The 19,719-nt window shown below is 32.5% G+C and overlaps 2 protein-coding genes and 1 pseudogene across 2 annotated transcripts; all 3 read right to left on the bottom strand.

Annotated features, from left to right (window-relative positions):
• Positions 1 to 38: 38 nt before the first annotated feature.
• LOC107405466 (cellulose synthase-like protein G3) lies at positions 39 to 4,421 on the bottom strand (annotated as a pseudogene).
• Positions 4,422 to 5,447: 1,026 nt separating this feature from the next.
• LOC132799072 (cellulose synthase-like protein G3) lies at positions 5,448 to 10,468 on the bottom strand. Its single transcript, XM_048463891.2, has 6 exons — positions 9,747 to 10,468; positions 7,822 to 7,974; positions 7,536 to 7,661; positions 6,967 to 7,410; positions 6,181 to 6,528; positions 5,448 to 6,100 (listed from the first exon to the last, which is right to left on the bottom strand). Exons 1-6 carry the CDS (start codon positions 10,338 to 10,340, stop codon positions 5,549 to 5,551), a joined length of 2,217 nt encoding a protein of 738 aa, XP_048319848.2. The 5' UTR covers positions 10,341 to 10,468; the 3' UTR covers positions 5,448 to 5,548.
• Positions 10,469 to 14,138: 3,670 nt separating this feature from the next.
• On the bottom strand, positions 14,139 to 19,047 carry LOC107406686 (cellulose synthase-like protein G3). The gene is made up of 6 exons (XM_016040562.4): positions 18,286 to 19,047; positions 16,411 to 16,563; positions 16,206 to 16,331; positions 15,637 to 16,080; positions 14,964 to 15,311; positions 14,139 to 14,862 (listed from the first exon to the last, which is right to left on the bottom strand). Exons 1-6 carry the CDS (start codon positions 18,880 to 18,882, stop codon positions 14,311 to 14,313), a joined length of 2,220 nt encoding a protein of 739 aa, XP_015896048.3. The 5' UTR covers positions 18,883 to 19,047; the 3' UTR covers positions 14,139 to 14,310.
• Positions 19,048 to 19,719: the final 672 nt, after the last annotated feature.

Below are 19,719 nucleotides of genomic sequence, written 5' to 3'. Positions count from 1 at the left end.
AGGCAGCAGAATCTACAGCAGCTCTAACTCCGTCTTAATTAAAGTAGCAACTTTATATTTGTATTTTTCTTCTAATAGAATTGGGCTTATTGGATCTGGTAAGCATAGAATCATTTGTTTGCTGCTTTGACAAAGTTAAAAGAGTAAAAAAGCTCCTCAACTTAATTGAACAGAATAAAACCAGTTGCTTTATAAGCAACCCATGTAAGAAAAGCTGCAGTTACGGTAGTTTTGGTGGGAAGCTTCCCTTTGTCATTCCTGAAGAAGATTGCTTCATAAAATGGCCAAAAGTTCACTGCAAAATAACCTGCAATAAATATTTGCATAAACATTTCCTCCATAAATTTGCTTCCTCTGATAATTTGCACAAGCCCCACAAAGAATGACACTAGATTGAGTATTGCAGCCATTGTTAGTGGCACAAATATAGGTGATGGAACTCCAAACTCAAAAATTCCTTTATCATATCTTTTTCTTTGTTCATCTTCCACAACTTTGCTAGTCACATTGAATCCATGTGTGGAAATTCCAAAGGATTTCAGAAAATATTCCACCAGTCCGAACAAGTAGGATGAGAGTCCCCTTATCATCCACATTCTCTGATCATTCCACCATTTTTTCCCTGTTCCTCCTTCTAAAACGAAGATAATCAAATCCTGTCCATATGCTCCTATTGCAAGAAACATGTACAAGAAAAACCATGGTTCTGAAACCTGCAAAACATATTTATCAATCGTTTTTCTCAGACACCACCACAAAGATGACTTGTTGAATAAGATGTTATGTATAAAGTAACATTTATTGATGAAGCTAAACAATACCTTGGGGAAGATTGAAAATCCATTAATGAGAGCTAGTTGGGGCAGGAAAGCATATATGGTAACTGGAATGGACCATAAGGCCCAAAATGCTAGTTCGCATATCCAAGGCCCATGAGGAGGCCTATTGACCGGGTTCCAAATGTTATTGGACTGTATTTCGAGAAGCCTACTTCAAGGAGACCGTTGGACCATCTCTTACTTTGGTTTATGACATCAATGATGCTGATGGGTGCATACCCTAAAAATGCTGGTCTTTCGGGATTGCAAAATATGGACTTCCATCCCTCACAATGCAACATGAAGCTTGTAAAATAGTCTTCTACTAGGGATCCGTATCTAAAGCCAATCTGCAAATTTATGACAAATTCGATTAGCTCAATTAATTGATGATTATGAATAGAAATTAAAAAGATATTAAAAACATGAAGCTAACCTTAGAGCCCCAGTTGGTGTGCTTCTCATAAGTGCAAGATGATACATGATGGGCCAATGCCATAACTTCTTTGGACTTGATAGACCTTTTCACAATGTTATATGGTCCAAGCTCAGCAACTTCCGGTGGCTGAAAAGATGAAGGGCCACCGAAAAAAGCTCGCCGATGGAAAAAGCAACCGGTACCATAGAAATTACTTCCGACAAGTCCATCAAATCCTTTGGGATTGGTTTCAAACACATATTTATACTCAGAGCCATATATATCATCTTTGTTGATCCCACGAAATCGTTGAGGAAATTGAATGAATCCCAAATTTGGCCAAGCTTGAGGGCTCAAGAAGTAACACAATTGTCGCAAAGGTGTTTTGGGATCATTGGAATACATATCACAATCCAAGACTAAAATAATGGGCGCATTGGTCATGGTTGCAGAAACTCTAATATAAAAAAGCCCACAATTTAACCCAAAAAATAAAAAAATAAAAAAATAAAAATCTCTCATTAAGCAGAAACTCTAATCTAAAAAAGCCCACAATTTAACCCAAAAAATAAAAAAATAAAAAAATAAAAATCTCTCATTAAAATTAGACTTAAAAAAATAATATATACCAAAAAAAAAAAAAAAACAAATGTAAAATTTGGTTATGATAAGAAGCTTACTAAGACATTAAGAGCACCAGCCTTAAAATTATGAGGTGAAGTGGTGGATTTTTGCCTAGAAACATAAATAAGATTGGGCAAGAAATGGCCTGTGATGTCTTTGTGTTGGGTATTTTGCAAGAGAACTTCAATAATTGAAGGATGTTGTGAACGTGTAAATCCATCATTCCAGTACTGCTTCAACGCCTCAAATTCAGATCTTTCATTGATGAACTCTTGGCCAACCTTCCCTATCTCTACCACTTTTTCTACTCTATCTTTCATGCTATCGTACATTACCTGAAACCCAAATAATTTGGATAAAACAAAGAGGAGGAGAGAAAATATTAAGCTAAAAAATTAATTGAGAGCATAGACTCTATCTTTGAAGCTATTATACAAGAGGAGGGAAAACATTAAGCCAAATAAAAATAACTGCGAACATAGAATCTCTATCTTTCATGCTATCGTACATTAACGGAAACCCAAATGATTTGGATAAAAGAAAGAATAGAGGGTGAAAAACACTAAGCCAACAAAGTTAACTGAGAATATTCCACCAAAACAAAAACAAAGTTAACTGAGAATATAGAATCGTCGCCAGCAGGGTTCCAACCTGCGCGGGCAAAACCCAACAGATTTCAAGTCTATCTCCTTAACAACTCGGACATATCGACGCATTTTCGGTATTTTATTTTTCATATTTATTTTGTATGGCAAGATCGATTTATTTATTTATTTTCCTGCGCGAGCCAGATTCAATTTTTTAAGTCCCATGTCTAACTACAAAGTTTTTATTATAATTTTTTTTGGCTGGTTCTTTCATCGAATTAATTAAAATCATCGTGCTTTCAACATTTAATGGTAATGATCAAATTTGGTATCATATATTTTATATAATACTTCTTGGATATTTTGATAATTAATATTCAACACAAGATGTAATGATTCGTCTAGTCCTTTCTTTTTCCTTCTCTCTTTCAATTTCGTTTTCAATGGAGATTGAAATATCATGTTCCATACATTATTAACACTTGCAGCTAACTTGCTAACAATCCAATTGGTTGATGACACCGAAAATATCAAGAAAATTGTGACCCTTTGTAATACTTTTCCAATTTCTCCTTCTTTTTATTCCCTACCATTTATTTCACATATAATTGGAAGACTATGGGTTTAGCATATACACTCTATGCAGAATATACTTTATTTTTTCTCGACTTATTTTATTTTTTTAATGAGATAATATTATACTATTGATCAACATAGATTGAAGGGAAAAAAACAAAAAAACAAAAAAAAAAGGAGAAGATAGGAGATCCAAAATCAACTTTGTGGCCACAAAATGTCCATCACTCAAAAATCAATCTAATCAAGAAAAACAAAGAAATTGTCTCAAACTAATTCATAACTCTTGGCTCTTTTTAGCTCAAACCAATTCATATGGACCCTACTTTGATAATTAGAATGTTTAACAATTTTAATGATAATGTGCATGAATTTAAGAGCATATATATATATATATAGAATTACTGTAGTTTTTTGCACATTTCTTGTTAGACAATATATTATCTGCCGTGAGAAGTACAAATTATAATGGGATGAAAAGCATTTTGTAAAAAAAATTATATATATATATATAGCCTAGCATGCATATATTTTGGTGAAATAAATATAAAATTAAGTCTCACACACACACACACATATTACCTTAATCTTCTGATTCTCAGAGCTCCACTTAGCTTGATTTAATGCAAAATATGCATCTGGGTTCCTCTCAACCAGATTATTAGTCTTGCAAAAGGGCAACCAATAGGAAGCAAATTTAGCAGCCTCCATGAAAGCAAAGAGAGTAAGCTGTGAACCTCCATCATCAGAAACATACACAGAGAGTTTCTCTGTTGGATAATCATAAGCCATCACTGATAACGCAGTGTTCACCACACTCATCGGCGGCTCCTTGTATGGATCCGCAGTGCATATGAACACATCCAACGCCGGAAAATCTGCTTCTTTCACAACCCGTTGGAGGTTTTCAGGGAATTCCCGACGGTGAATCGGGTTCACGCGGAAAGACAGAGTGGTGATCCACATGAAAGCGAGAAGAAGATCGGAGATTATGAAGGAGAAGGAGATGGAGAAAGAAGAAATGTTGGTGGAGGCAGAAAGTGAGCGTGCATGGTGAAAGAGAAGGGCAAAGATCGCAACACTGTAAATAGCTGCAAAGGCACGGTTTGTGGGAGTGTAGGGAAGGAGGCTATAAGTGTGAAGGTGATCATCAATGGTGTGAGAAGAAGCTTGAGAAGTGGCTCTCACATTCTCCATTTGTTTCTGAATGTGTTCTGATAGTGTTGGTGTTAACTGGGTCTGTATTTATATGTAGTCATTTTCTACAGGAGGATGTGGGACACATTAATTATATGTAGTTTATGATCCGATCAGATATAATGAATAGGTTATTAGAGAAAATAGCATACCAGATACAGGCGGACAGCCCATTAAATTATTTCTCTATATTATATAAATAAAAATAAAAATATAGTCATATATATATATATATATATATATATATTATCTATGAGAAAAATATGGGTGGACCGTTTTTATTCTTTTGTTTTTGATAAAAGTAAAAAATGATTTTTCAATGGGAATCATCAATCTAGAAACTACTTGAATTAGTATATCACTAATCCATCTTTGTAATATTAACCCTATCTTTGCAACCTTATGGGAGTCCAAATCCAATAATATACAGCTTTTGTAGCCCTTTCCACCACATAACTGGGCATAATGTCGTGTACAGGAGGCTTACTAGAGACCGAATTAGCAATCTCAGACTCACAAAGTGATTATTTCCTTCCACTGCTTCACCTTCCCATGTGTGGTGGATCATTTTCATTTATTTGGTTGGCATTGTCCTGACTTTGACTGTCTTGTTGATGAATCAATAGGAATCTTTGGTTGCCCTCTAGAAGACTATGATCTTTTGCTTGCAAAGTGCTAGTTTGCTCGAGTAATTGATTATTTGCAATTAACTCACTAAGCTTCAATGATTATTTTATAAAGTGTCAAAGTGATAATTTTGTATGTAGAACATGGATAAATTAGGATCTATTTAGGAATGATTATGTAGCTAGGAACCGATAATTTGTTCTATTAGATCTATTGAGACTGTTTCTATGTTCAGAAAACAATCTTTTGAAATCATTTTCTATTATCTATCCCCAAAATAAACTTTTTAATATCATTTTGGAATTCATACTTTCTATTTTCTGACTTTTTTTTTTTCCCCTGCCATCTATATCTTATGCTTTGGTATTTCACCATTTTGTTAAGGTACTCTGCTTTTTTGCATTTACCTCTTTGTCTATGTCCCACTTTATTCATATATAAAATCTGTCTTTGTGTATACATTGCACGGACCAGAGAAATTAAGGCCATATTACTCTACTTAACAAGTTGAAATTAATATTGTACTATTGTACTATTATAATTACAGAATGACTTGCATCAATTTATAAAATTGATCTCCTAATTAACCCTGACAAATAATTAAATTCAATAATGGCCTTTTATTAATTAACCACTACACAACAAAAAACAGAACATTAAAGAAAAAAACAGGAAAGGGAAAATTCAGCCCCCAGTTCCCTTCAATTCCTCAAGACAAAAGAAAATGCTACAATAAGAGCAACAGCAAGCACCATCGAAAGTAAAGTGGTTTTTATAGGAAGTCCTCCTTTGTCACTTCTCTTAACTAAAGCATGATAAACAGGCTTGCAATTCAGTATACCAAAACCTGCTATAAAAATCTGCACAAAGAGCTCCTCTAGATTATTGCTCCCTCTCAAAACCCCCAAAATCCCCCAAACAAAACCTCCCAAATTGGCAAATGCAGCCATTGTCAAAGCCACAAACATGGGTGATTGAACGCCAAACTCAAACACCCCTTGTTCATATCTTTTGCTCTGTTCATCAAGCAAGACTTTGCTTGTGACATTAAACCCATGTGTATAAATGCCTAAAGATTTCAAAAAGAATTCAATGGATCCAAACAAGAAGCATGAAAGTCCCCTAATTAGCCACATCCTTTGGTCATTCCACCACCTTTGGAATGTTCCTCCATTTACCAAAAAATCCAAAAAATCTTGACCATAAGCTCCAAGAGAAAGAAATAAATACACCAAAAACCATGGGTCTGAAACCTGCAAAACAAGTTTTGGGTTTTGTCAGAAGATTTTTACATGAAAAATGGGATAAAAAGTTGTGAAAAATAAAATGTTACCTTTGGAAAGATGGTGATTCCATTGAAGAGAGCTAACTGGGGAAGGAAGGCATATATAGTAATTGGAATGAACCAAATGGGCCAAAATGCATAGTGGGCATAGGCAAAACCCATTAAAGGACCCATTGCCTGAGTCCCAAAGGTTACAGGACAATATTTAGAGAATGCCACCTCAAGGAGGCCTAGGGCCCACCTTTTGTTCTGATTTAACACATCAACAAGGCTGATTGGTGCATCCCCATAAAATGCAGCTCTTTCTGGGTTGCAGAATATGGAATTCCATCCCTCACATTGCAGACAATACCCCGTGAAATAGTCCTCCACCAATGATCCATACCTCACACCGATCTGCAAAATTTTAACAAACATTTTTGCATTAAATTGTGGTAAAATTCTCTTATGTAGTTTATTGCAGCATATATATATATATATATATATATCTTTGATTCAGAACTTCAGTCAACCATAACAATCGAGCCACCAATTTGCCTACCATATATTCTGATGCTGAGTCATATGGTAAGATATTAAAGGGTGAAAATCACCACATATATCGGTGGGACCGGTATGAACTAATAATTAATATATTATCATATCATATCCGAAATTTATGAAGTACTGCCATTCAGTCATACTCAGAAAATGCTGTGAAATTTTGACAGTTGCGTAGACACCATTAAGACATGCCATGTGACAATGTGGGACAAAGTGGAGACAAATGACTCTTTCCATTAGTCCATGACTCCAATATTAATACTATTCAATCAATATTAATACTCTGTTTACCTTGAAGCCCCACTGAGTCTGCTTCTCATAATTGCAACCAGCCACAACCTGAGCTAACTTCAACACTTCAGGGGACTGAATAGGATTTTCCACAACACTTTCCGGACGCAGTTGAGGAATCTCCGGTGGCACAAAAGCCGATGGTCCTCCGAAGAAAACACGTCTAGAGAAGAAACAACCAGTTCCAACATAACTCGTCCCTGCTAAGCCATCCATTCCAACAGGGTTGATTTGGAAGAGTCTTTTGAACTCACAAGCATAGATGTCATTCTTGTTGATGCCGCGAAAACGCTGAGGGAACTGAATGTAGCCGAGTTTCGGCTGAAGTTTCTTGTCTGATAAGTAACAGAGGACTCGTACAGGGGTTTGAGGATCGTTGGAGTTCATGTCACAATCTAAGGTTAAGACCACTGGTGCATTGGTCATGGCGGCCGATACTCGAAGCTTATACATACACCAATATAAACATATACATAATTATAAGCGTTTTATTATATGAAATAACATAGTAATGGAAAAGAATGAATTGGGTGCGATGAATATGGAAGAGATATATCTAGGTTGCTTACAAGAACGTTAAGAGCACCGGCTTTGAAATGGTGTGGAGAAGTCTTTCTTTTCTCTCTGGAGACATAAACAAGGTTTGGCATCACATGACCTGCGTTGTCTCTGTCTCTGCTGCTGTCCAATATAACCTGCTTGGTTGATTAATTAAAAATTTTATATTAGTCGAGGGTTTATTTTAATTAAATTTCTTACTAAACACATGATATTATAACAGAAATAATCATAAAAATTAACAATGGTGAATCTTAATTTAGGAGTAGTTAAAGCTGAAATGATATGGATTTGAACCTGAATGATAGTGGGATGTTCATGGCGGGTGAATCCAGGAGTATTCCATTTGCTGAAAGCTTGGCGATCTCGTTCATGGACAATGTGTTCCTCACCAATTTTCCCTCTCTCAACTACATTTTCCACCTTCACTTTCAGGCTTTCATATAAAATCTGTGTTTAAAAAACCAAAAAAAAAAAATGCTATTAATAATCCAGCTCATTTATTGGGCTTGAAATGAGTTAAAAATCCTAATAGCAGGGCATAGAGTGGCATTGAACTTGTAAAAATATTTATAGAAAAACCGGCTAGCTGTTCTATATAATAGGTATGTTTTACTTTTGACATCATTATAGTTCTGTTTCATTACTTATAATTAACCAAGAAGTCCAATTAAATTAACCACCATGATCTAAGCATGCGAAAAAAAGGTCAAAAAAGTTGGTGCGTAGATACACACACACATATATACAGGATCCTTTCTACGTACCGATGACAAAGGTTTGTCAAATTATTGTAAACCATTAAATAAAATTAATTTAATTGTTTTATTTTAACGAATTGTAATTTTAAAAAACTATTTATTTTGATAAATGTTTAATTGAGGAATATTAATTCACCGATGAATTAACCAAATCAATTCAATGGTTAGGACGATTTGTCAAAATTCGTTGGCATATAAAACACTAGCCTAAATAATATATATGTGAACCACATAATCAAGTGCTTGCCCTCTAGACTTATAACTAGAAAAGAACAAAAGGAAAAGCCTCCTAAACAAACAAGTCGCTTGAAGCCTTGTATAAGTTCTTACACCTAAAAATAGAGTTCCTTGTAGAAGTTCCTACACCTAAAAATAGAATTTTTAGATTTTTAAGAGGTCGTGCCCAAACAAAAAACTAAGTGGTAGTGTTTTAATAAATTGCTGATATTTGTAATCATCCATCATTATCATGAACGATATTTATAGATAGAGTTTTTTTAATGTCATCAATTGTGATATTCACTGCATAGTAAACTTTAATTGAAATATTTAATTTATTACTATACAATTAATTATTAATTTAAATATATATAAAAAAATATTATATATCATAATTAGTAAATTGTTACTCATACAATAATATATATCAAATGACCATTTAAATAATAATTATTAAAAAATTTTAATTAAAAAAATAATAATAAAATTAAATATTTTATTTAAAATTTACCGTTAATAACAAATAACAAAATACTCACCGAAAGAATATCATTGTTCTTTCATTAATAATGAACACGATGGGTTCTTTGGCAGCATTAAATGATTGGAAAAGTCCAAACCAAGTTTGATTAATCCCAACCGTCACAAAAACAGAGGATAGAGTTCTATATTCAGAAAAAAAAACAAAACCAAAAAAAAAAAAAAAAAGAAATGAAAAAAAGGTAGAGTTCCATTGCTCTACCAAAGCTACATACTTTATAGCCATGGAGTCAACAGTACTAGTCCTTCAAAAGGCCCTTTTTTTTTTTTTTTTTCAGTCAATAGAAATATTATTGGGGTCAAACTTTTCTCCCTTGACAGATAAAATAAAATATCTTAATTATTTATTTAAATTTATACATAATTAATTAATTATATAAACATAAGCAATCTTAATTATCACAAATGAAAGTAGCAGATAAATTATATATCACATTAATTTACTATATAAATTAATTAGAAAATAAAACTGTTTCCCTCCATATTTTGATCATTTTTATTTTTATATTTTTTTATAGTTTCAGTAACCACGTCGATTAAATAATTATGTAAGTACTGATTGTGATTGTGCCATCAAGTTACATAATTAAATTGGTGATTAATTAATTAAAATTAATTATACATGTTGAAAAATAGTGAAAAATATACCTGAAAACAAAAGAAACTAAAACAGAAAGGAAATTTTGTACGTGGTATGATTACCTTTATTTTCTGAGTTTCAGAGTCGGAGTTGGAAGAATAATGATTGGCAGCAAAATAAGCATCCGGGCTTCGCTCCATTACGTTGTTCTTCCTGCAAAAAGGCAACCAGTGGCTGGCAAACTTCGCAGCCTCAATGAACGCGAAAAGGGTCAGAGCCGAGCCTCCGTCGTCGGAAACGTACACCGAAACCTTCTCCGTCGGATAATCATAAGCCATCACCGATAACGCTGTATTCACCACGCTCATAGGCGGTTCCTTATATGGATCCGCCGTGCATACGAACACATCCAGTGCCGGAAACTCCAATTCTTCCACCACTTTCTTCACGTTTGCCGGGAATTCTTTCCTGTAAACGGGACGCATACGACAAGACTGCGTCGTCGTCCACATGAAAGCAAGAACAAGGTCGGAGATGAGCAAGCAGACGGAGATAAGGAAGGATGAGAAGGTGGTGGAATGGAGGAGAAGTGTGAGTGCATGGTGATAGAGCAAGGCCATTATGGCCGTCGCATAAACCACCGCAAATACACGGTTCATGGCCGTCCGACGGGAGACGATAACGGTGTGAAGAGGTGGAGCATGGCTGGCCTCCATTTTTATTTTATTTTTTATTTTTTTTCCTGGTGCTGCAAGCTTGCTAGAGCTGCACCACGCAAGGGATATGATACTTATAATGTGAAATCTAGTAAAAGGATTTTTTTTTTTATTATTATTTTAAGATTCTACAATTTTATATGCCTAAGTGTAAGAGACTCACCAATAATTAAAACAATTTTATTTAATTAATATTTATAATGTTTTGAAAGGTAAATTACTCAGGTTTTGTAATATTATTGATGTGATCATTTAAGTTCAAATTAGATATTTAATATTAAAATTAATGTTAATATTTTTTTTAAAATTTTTATATTATATTAAAAATTAAAAATTAAAAATATATTTATTAATTATCAAATTACCATACAACTTACATTTTTATTTAATATATTATTAAATTTATATTTTAATATTTTTAAATTTTAAATTTTAAATTAAAATTTGACAGAGAAAATTTTAATATTAAAATTATCAAGTCTAATGCCGTGAACTTAATGTGATAATGATATATGCTGAGCAAATTTTTTTCGTTTGATTGACTGAATTGGAATGTGTGTTTGTTGTCCATATGCATATCACCTTTCATGCAACTAAATTAAACAATATTACCATGTGGTCAATCTTTATGTAGTTTAATTTACATCTTTTGGGGTTTGGACCCATTTTGCACCAAAAACAATCTAGCTGATCGATAATATCAAAATTTAACCCATGTTTTATTAATTCAATAATCTTTACTAAAATTAAACATTTTGAATAAGAAAATTATTTTAAATAAATCTGTGTACTAAATATAGTGCCAACCATATATATATATATGAATTATACACAAACACGGTTAATACTAGTGGACTTTCAGAAAATAAATAAATACATAAAATAAATACTAGTGAACAAGAGGAAACAAGAAAATTTTTAATGTTCGTAAAAGAGAAATTATAATTGTTAGTCTCCAAGTGGCAGTGTGTAATTAATTGTTCATTAGCGTCTCCAATTGAAAAGGATCTTTTGTAATTTAAAAATAATATTTGTGAGCACTGGTTTCCTTTATCCTTGGGATCCATATTTATATGTTAGTAAATAATGCTAATGGTTCACTTTTTGAGTTAGGATTTTCGTTATTAAAACGTTAAAATTGATTTAAATGCAATAACTACTAATTCATATGTAAGAGAGTCGAAATAATCATTTTTAGGGAAATATTGTGAGCATGGAAAAGAAAATAACAGTTTGCAGGGGGAAAAAAAGAAAGAAAGGAAAAGTAAGATAATAAATAAATAACTAAATGATCAACAGGATGTTACTGGGTTAACCCTTCAAACATTTCTAATGAAATAAATAATGATGTTTAATTTAATTTTTTAATTAATTATTTCAAATAGTAAAGAAAAAAAATAATAGCGATTAATATGCAACCAAACAATTGTTTATTAAATTATATTTTAGCTGGTAGGATCAAGTTATTGATTCATGTACCTTCTGCATCTGAATTATTTTTATATGAGATTTTTGACCGAGCAGAACAATGGCAAAAGATGTTCGAGACCATCTTTTTCCTTTTTCTATTTTTTAAATGTTACATGGGAGTACGTGCTAGGTTTTGTTTTATTTTACTTAGTATTTGTTAGGATTATATTATAATTCTTATTTACAGGTGAAGGACGATTGTGATTTGAACCCACGATATCAAAGCTGTGCGTGTAAAGCAAATATATATATAATATATATATATATATATTAACAAATCATTTTTTTTTTTTATTAAAAACAAATGGATCCATGAGACGTATGTATGTATCAATTATCTAAGAGAGTTGAGAGAATCATTTTAGGGAAATATATATATATATATACATATATATATGCAAACAGACAATGGTTTCTTAAATTATATTTTATCTACTTATTGATTCATGCACTTCTCCATACGAATTATTATTGTAAATGAGATTTTTGACTGAGAAGAATATAGCAAAAGTATTAAATGTTACATCGATATACGTGTTCTATTTTATTTTACTTTGTCGTTGTTAGGATTATAATATAATTCTCTATACGGGAGAGACCGCCGTGATTGCGTATAAAGGATATATTACTTTATCAACATTACTTGTCAAAATGTGTGTAAGGTTGAACCACATAGAATATAAGTTTGATCCAGATATTTTTCTTTTTCCCATTTGTGACGCTGAGCAGAAGTTTGATTGTTTTCAAGGAAAAAAAAAGGAAGAAAAGTTGAAATTTGATGCAGATTTGCCAATCAAAGTGGCACCTTTGATAAGGGGAAGCTTTTAATTCGCTTATTAGGACAACTATTTTCCACATGAAAGATTACCGTCCGATTGCGACCAAACAAAACAATAATTTAATTGAATGTAATTGAATGTATATATATATATATATGCAAAATGTCAGGATTATCAATCTATTATTGGTACTTGGTAACTCTAATAGAAAGTCTCTTATTTTTTAAAATTTTTTTTTTTCAGTTTGAAAAGTATTAAATTTTTGAGAGAATTGATTTGTTTGAGAAGTGTAGGAGACCGTGCTTTTAATTCAATTTTGTAGGAATAACTTTCATGAAAATCAATTTTCCTCATCTAATATTTAAACAGTACTAAAATGTTTGAATTTAAAAAGTAATTAAATTAAATTTAATATTGCAAATTAATGGTAACTTTTTATTTTAAAAAATTCCATAAGTATTTTTCCCCAGATATTAGTTTTTACTACTATAAGTTACGGTAGGAAAATGTGCATAACAATGCCCAATAAAATAAAATTTCATATACATCTTTATCTATATGTATGGACACGACACCAAAAATAATAGTCAATCACGTGGCTTACTTTATGACTGGCAGGCTAGGAGCTAAGGTATAATTATTTTTGTCTTTTGATGAGTAAGCTAAGGTAGAATTAAACATGTTGCTTTCCAACTTGCAAGGAGACTAGTAAATTGAGGAAACATAATCATTATACCATACAGATTCTTAGGATAAGTATGTAAGAATTGGAAGGTGGATATGAAGATAAGGATCCCTTGTGGTATTGTAGACCAAAAAAAAATCCCTTCTAGTATATATGTTTTCTCGTGATTAGTTTTTGATTTTTTGTTGGTAAACTTCTCTCATAGTAACTGTTCTCTTTCTTTTCTTTTTTATTTTCTTCGGAATTCGTCTCTGTCATGATTACTTCTTTTTTTTTTACTTTTAAATATTCTCTCGTGATCACTTACTAATTTGTTATTTCCTTTATGCATAATCACCTTTATCACATTAAAAAATCTTAATTTTATAAAATCAAATATTAATATGTAAATTAATCGGTCGGGATATAAAATAAATGAATTATCTATAACTATTTTATAATATATATATTGATTTTATAAAATCAAAATATTTGGATGTGATTAATAATATATATCTGAATTAATTATGAACGTATATTTTTTCTGGTGAAATAAGGAATTAGTTATTGATTGATATTTTAAAGAATTACTTTTTGGTAAGTGGACTGTGAAATTTGCAAAAATACATGTCAAGCACTTGTAGCAGATTTATTAGTTTTACTACGTATAATTTCCAACAATGCTATACGGCACGACTTTTTCTAAAATACAAATCCAGTTGGCATGCTTCTGAAATACAAGACTTGATTTATTGGGTATCCTAATTTTTATTTTTTTTCCTTTTTTTGGAATTGGGTATTTATTGATGTTTTGGAGTTTGTCGAATAGTAAAAGTTATTATTTGCTAATACAGTGATCCAGTTTGGAAAAGAAGAAGAAGACAGTAAACCAGAGGACCAATGCTTGGTTGCCTTTTTGGCCTATTACTGACAAGAAAGTGTCTTTCACAACCCCACAAGTGGTAATATAGTGAATCCTGGACAAATTGTGTTCAGGTTTCCAGAGCTGAAAAATATTATAAAGTTATACAATAAGCATGGGTGGGACCGTTTTCATTCAGTTCCTCAAGACAAAAGAAAATGCTACAGTAAGAAGAAAAGCAAGAACCATTGAAAGTAAAGTGGTTTTCATAGGTAGTCCTCCTTTGTCACTCCTCCTAACCAAAGCATGATAAACAGGCCTGCAATTCAGTGTACCAAAACCTGCTATAAAAATCTGCACAAAGAGCTCCTCTAAATCTTTGCTTCCTCTCAAAACTCCCAAAACCCCCCAAACAAATGCACCAAGGTTAGCGAATGCAGCCATTGTCAAAGGCACGAACATGGGTGATTGAACTCCAAACTCGAATACCTCTTGTTTATATCTTTTGCTCTGTTCATCATCCAGAACTTTGCTCGTGACGTTAAACCCATGTGTATAAATTCCTAAACATTTCAAAAAGTATTCAATGGGTCCAAACCAAAAGCATGATAGGCCCCTAATTAGCCATATCCTTTGGTCATTCCACCACCTTTGTATTGTTCCTCCATGTACCAGAAAATCCAATAAATCTTGACCATAAGCTCCAAGGGAAAGAAATACATACAACAAAAACCATGGGTCGGAAACCTGCAAATTAAACAAGTTTTGGGTTTTCTTAGTAGATTTTTACTTGAAAAATTGGGATGAAAAAGTTGTAAAAAACGAAAAAAGAAACAAAATTAAGTTACCTTTGGGAAGATGGTAACTCCATTGATGAGAGCTAATTGGGGAAGGAAGGCATATACAGTAATTGGGATGAACCAAATGGACCAAAATGCATAAAAGGCATAAGCAAAACCCATTAGAGGACCCATTGCCTGAATCCCAAAGGCTAGAGGACAATATTTAGAGAAAGCTACCTCAAGGAGGCCTATGACCCACCTTTTGTTCTGATTTAGCATATCAACAAGGCTGATTGGTGCATCCCCATAAAATGCAGCTCTTTCCGGGTAGCAGAATATGGAATTCCATCCCTCACATTGCAAACGATACCCAGTGAAATAGTCCTCCACCAATGATCCATATCTCATACCAATCTGCAAAATTTTAACAAACATTTTTGCATTAAATTGTGGTAAAATTCCCTTATTTACTAACATTTTGCAACAAATATATTTGATTCAGAAATTCAAAGTCATTAAGAAATATTTATTCAGTCCTGCTCCGAAAATTAATACTTCGAAATTTTCAAAGCTGGGTTGACACCATTAAAATAATGCCATGTGACAATGTGCGATCCAAAAATGTCACATGGTAGTGTCTTAATGGTTATAAAGTTGGAATAAATTCCCTAATTATACCATTAATCCATGACTCTATTTAATATTAGTACTTTTAAATCAATATTAATATTGTGATAACCTTGAAGCCCCACTGAGTCTGCTTCTCATAATTGCAATCAGCCACAAGATGAGCCAACTCCAAAACTTCGGGAGACTGAATAGGCTTCTCCACATCACTTTCCGGACCCAGTTGAGGAATCTCCGGCGATACAAAAGCCAACGGTCCTCCGAAGAAAGCACGTCTGGAGAAGAAACAACCAGTTCCCAAATAATCGGGCCCTCCTAAACCATCGAACCCAACCGCGTTGATGTGAAAGAGTCTTTTGAACTCACAAGCATAGATATCATTCTTGTTGATCCCACGAAACCGCTGAGGGAATTGAATGTAGCCAAGTTTCGGTTGAAGTTTCTTGTCCGACAAGTAACAGAGGACTCGTAGAGGGGTTTGAGGATCGTTGGAGTACATATCACAATCCAAGGTCATGACCACCGGTGCATTGGTCATGACAGCTGATACACGAAGCTTATACATACACCAATATAAAACATTTATATAAATATAAGCATTTTATTATATATGAAGAAGATAGTACTAATGGAAAAGAAATGAAATGGGTTTTGAATATGGAAGATATAGAGGTAGCTTACAAGAACGTTAAGAGCACCAGCTTTGAAATGGTGTATAGAAGTCCTGCTTTTCTCTCTGGAGACATAGATGAGGTTTGGCATCACATTACCTGTGATATCTGTGTCTCTGCTGCTGTCCAATATAACCTGCTCATTATTGATTTGTAAATGGTGGATCTTAATTTGGAGTAATAGTAAGTCGATCAATGATGTGGAATTAATTAACCTGAATGACAGTGGGATGTTCATGGCGGGTGAATTCAGGAGTATTCCATTTGCTGAAAGCTTGGAGATCTCGTTCATGGATAATGTGTTCCTCGCCAACTTTCCCTATCTCAACCACATTTTCCACCTTCTCTTTCAGACTTTCATATAAACTCTGTATTTAGAATAAAAAAAAAAAAAAAAAAAACTAAATTATTTTAGGATATATAGGTGCTTTTATTAATGTTCTGGAACCTATAATAAATTTTGTTTTCTTTAAATAATTATTTTCAAGTGCTATTTACCAAATTTTCTGGGATCTGATTGTTACTATTAATTAAAAATTAATGTTAAATATCAATTTTTTTTGGTGGTAAATGCTTCATCGTCTAATGCTTCATTTATTATTATTATTTTTTTTCCTCAAGTCTTGTATTAATGATATCAAAAAAAATTTCAATTTTATTGGGCTTGTGTCAATTAAATGTATAATTTAAATGTAGTTTATATTTCATATATGTCAAAAGAATAAAAGAATTATTATTATTATTATTATCTTTCACCAGTAGCTTATTTTGATTATTCAAATAAAAATAATTATTGAAAACAAAATAATTAATGATGGTGAAAGATTTGTATTTATTATGAGATGTGACGGGAATATATCGACAAAAGAAGAAAGACAGAGAGAAAGATAAAAGAGTACTCCACGGCAGGCATGTCCAAGATGAGTTTGAGATATTTTAGAGGTGGTGCCCAAACAAAACACTAGTGGCAGTGTTTTCACAAATTGACCATGGATCATGTGAACATGCGTTTCAAGAACGAATATTGAAGAGTCAAATCGTAATTCTGTGAAGATGTATACTTTTGGCAGCATGCGATGATTGATGGAGATTTCCAAAACCAAGTATAATTGATTCTCAACCATCTCTACGGCTTTACTCGAACAAAGGACAATTTCTGTATCTCAACCAAAGCTATATAGCCATGGCTTTCATAGTCCTTTGAAAGGTTTCGAAAAGATTTTTTTTTCAGTTAATAAAAATATTAATTGAGTCAAACATTCTTCACTTGTAGATAAAAAATAGGAAATGAGGTATCTCTCACCTTTGATAGTATATGTACTATTTGATAAATATTTAATTAATTATTTAAAAATATTTATTTTTGCATATTAAATTTTTATGTAAAAAATTAGTATGTATTAAAGTATACCAAATTAGTATTTTATTTATTTATTTATTTTAGTAAAATTTTAAAAAACAATTTTATAATAATTATTAAAATATTTATATATAGTTAATTAATTATAGAAGTATAATCAATCTTAATTATCATAAATGAAAGTGCATGGGAGATTGAAATTAATTCGTTGGAAATATTCCATCTAAAAGCTCCTGGAACTTAGACTTTAAAATTTTCAATCATCACATCTTTGAGGGATTTAAGTGATGTAAACTCAAAAAGTATGAATGAAACAATAAGAAAAAAAATTAAATTTAAAACGTAAGAAGAGTACTGATGATAGTTTTAAAACTTGAACGATGATATTGTAGTTAACATGTACCTCAATGGAGCTAAATGATATTAAATACTCTTAATTCATTATATAAATTAGCAAATTAAACTGTTTTGCCCCCGGTTTTTGATCAGGTTTTTAATTTTTTTTTTTAATTTTTTCTTTTGGTAATGACATCAAATAATTAATATTACAAGTACAATTGTGATTACAATTGTAAACGTATCATCAAGATAGATAATTAAATTGGTGAAAAACTAAATTAATTATTCATGTGGAAAAATAGTAAAAGATACTTGGAAATAAAAGTAAATAGTAATGGATCAAAATTAAGAAAGTAAAGCAGGAGGAAAAAATTTTCCTTGGTATTTTTACCTTTATTTTTTGAGTTTCAGACTCAGAGCTGGCGGAAAAATAATGGTTGGTAGCAAAATAAGCTTCAGGGCTCCGCTCTACAACATTGTTCTTCCTGCAAAAAGGCAACCAGTGGCTGGCAAACTTTGCAGCCTCCATGAACGCGAAAAGGGTTAAAGCCGAGCCTCCATCGTCGGAAACATACACCGAAACCTTCTCCATCGGGTAATCATAAGCCATTACAGATAACGCAGTATTCACGACGCTCATAGGCGGCTCCTTGTGTGGATCCGCCGTGCATATGAACAAGTCTATTGCCGGAAACTCGGATTCTTTTACCACTTTCTTGATGTTTTCCGGGAATTCTTTCCGGTAAACCGGACGCATACGAACAGACTGCGACATCGTCCACATGAAAGCAAGAACAACGTCGGAGATGGACAAGCAGACAGAGATAAGGAAGGATGAGATGGTGGTGGAATGGAGGAGGAGTGTGAGTGCATGGTGATAGAGCAAGGCCATTATGGCCGTCGCATAAACCACCGCAAATACACGGTTCATGGTCGTCCAACCGGCGACGTTATCGGTGTGAAGAGGTGAAGCATGGCTGGCCTCCATTTGTTTTTTTTTTTTTTTTTTTTGGCTCTGCAAGCTTGCTAGAGATGAGCTACAGTACCAAAGGGAGCGATGGTAGTATGGTACTTATAATGTGAAATCTAATTAAAGGCTTTTTTTTTTTTATTTCTTTCTTTCTTTTCTTTTATTATTATTATTTTTAATGTTTTGGATATTTGAGTATGTATTTATGTGACCCAGTGATATGTTGAACAAGTTTATTTGGTTAAGTTGATTGAATGGGAATTTTTGCTTTTTGTCTCTATATACCGATGACCTTACCTTCATTCACCGACAGAAAACGTATGATTTATTTATTTTTTATATTAAAAATGGGATGATTCAAAGTCGGGTCATTACCTAACAGAAAAATGGTTAATATATATTACTGTACCCACAGAAATTAAACTATATTATAAGGTAATCAATATTTATATATAGTTTTTCTTTTTCTTTTTTTTTTTTTGGGGGGGGGGGGGGGGGGGTGGGTTGGTTTAGTCCAATAGGCAGCAAAAATAATCGTGCACCATTAATGTATATAAAAGTTTAACACAAATTTTATTCAATAACCTTTATCATCCATAACATTTTGAATAAGAAAATTAATTTAAATTAACTTTTATATAGTTTTACTACAAAGATGGTTAGGTTTATTACGTAAAGTAAAAATCTAACATCAATATCATTTAAAAAAAATCAATTTTTATATCAAAATAGATTATAAAAGAGCCTCCACTTTAACATCAAACTATCTTTAAAATCAAACTAACATTTCTCAAAACTGTGTATATGAATACTTTTTTTCGGAAACACAATAAATGCTTGTGGACAAAACCGTAT

Source organism: Ziziphus jujuba, chromosome 6 (assembly GCF_031755915.1).
Source record: "Ziziphus jujuba cultivar Dongzao chromosome 6, ASM3175591v1".
Classification (NCBI taxonomy): domain Eukaryota; kingdom Viridiplantae; phylum Streptophyta; class Magnoliopsida; order Rosales; family Rhamnaceae; genus Ziziphus; species Ziziphus jujuba.
This window is presented reverse-complemented; position numbering and strand designations above follow the sequence as displayed.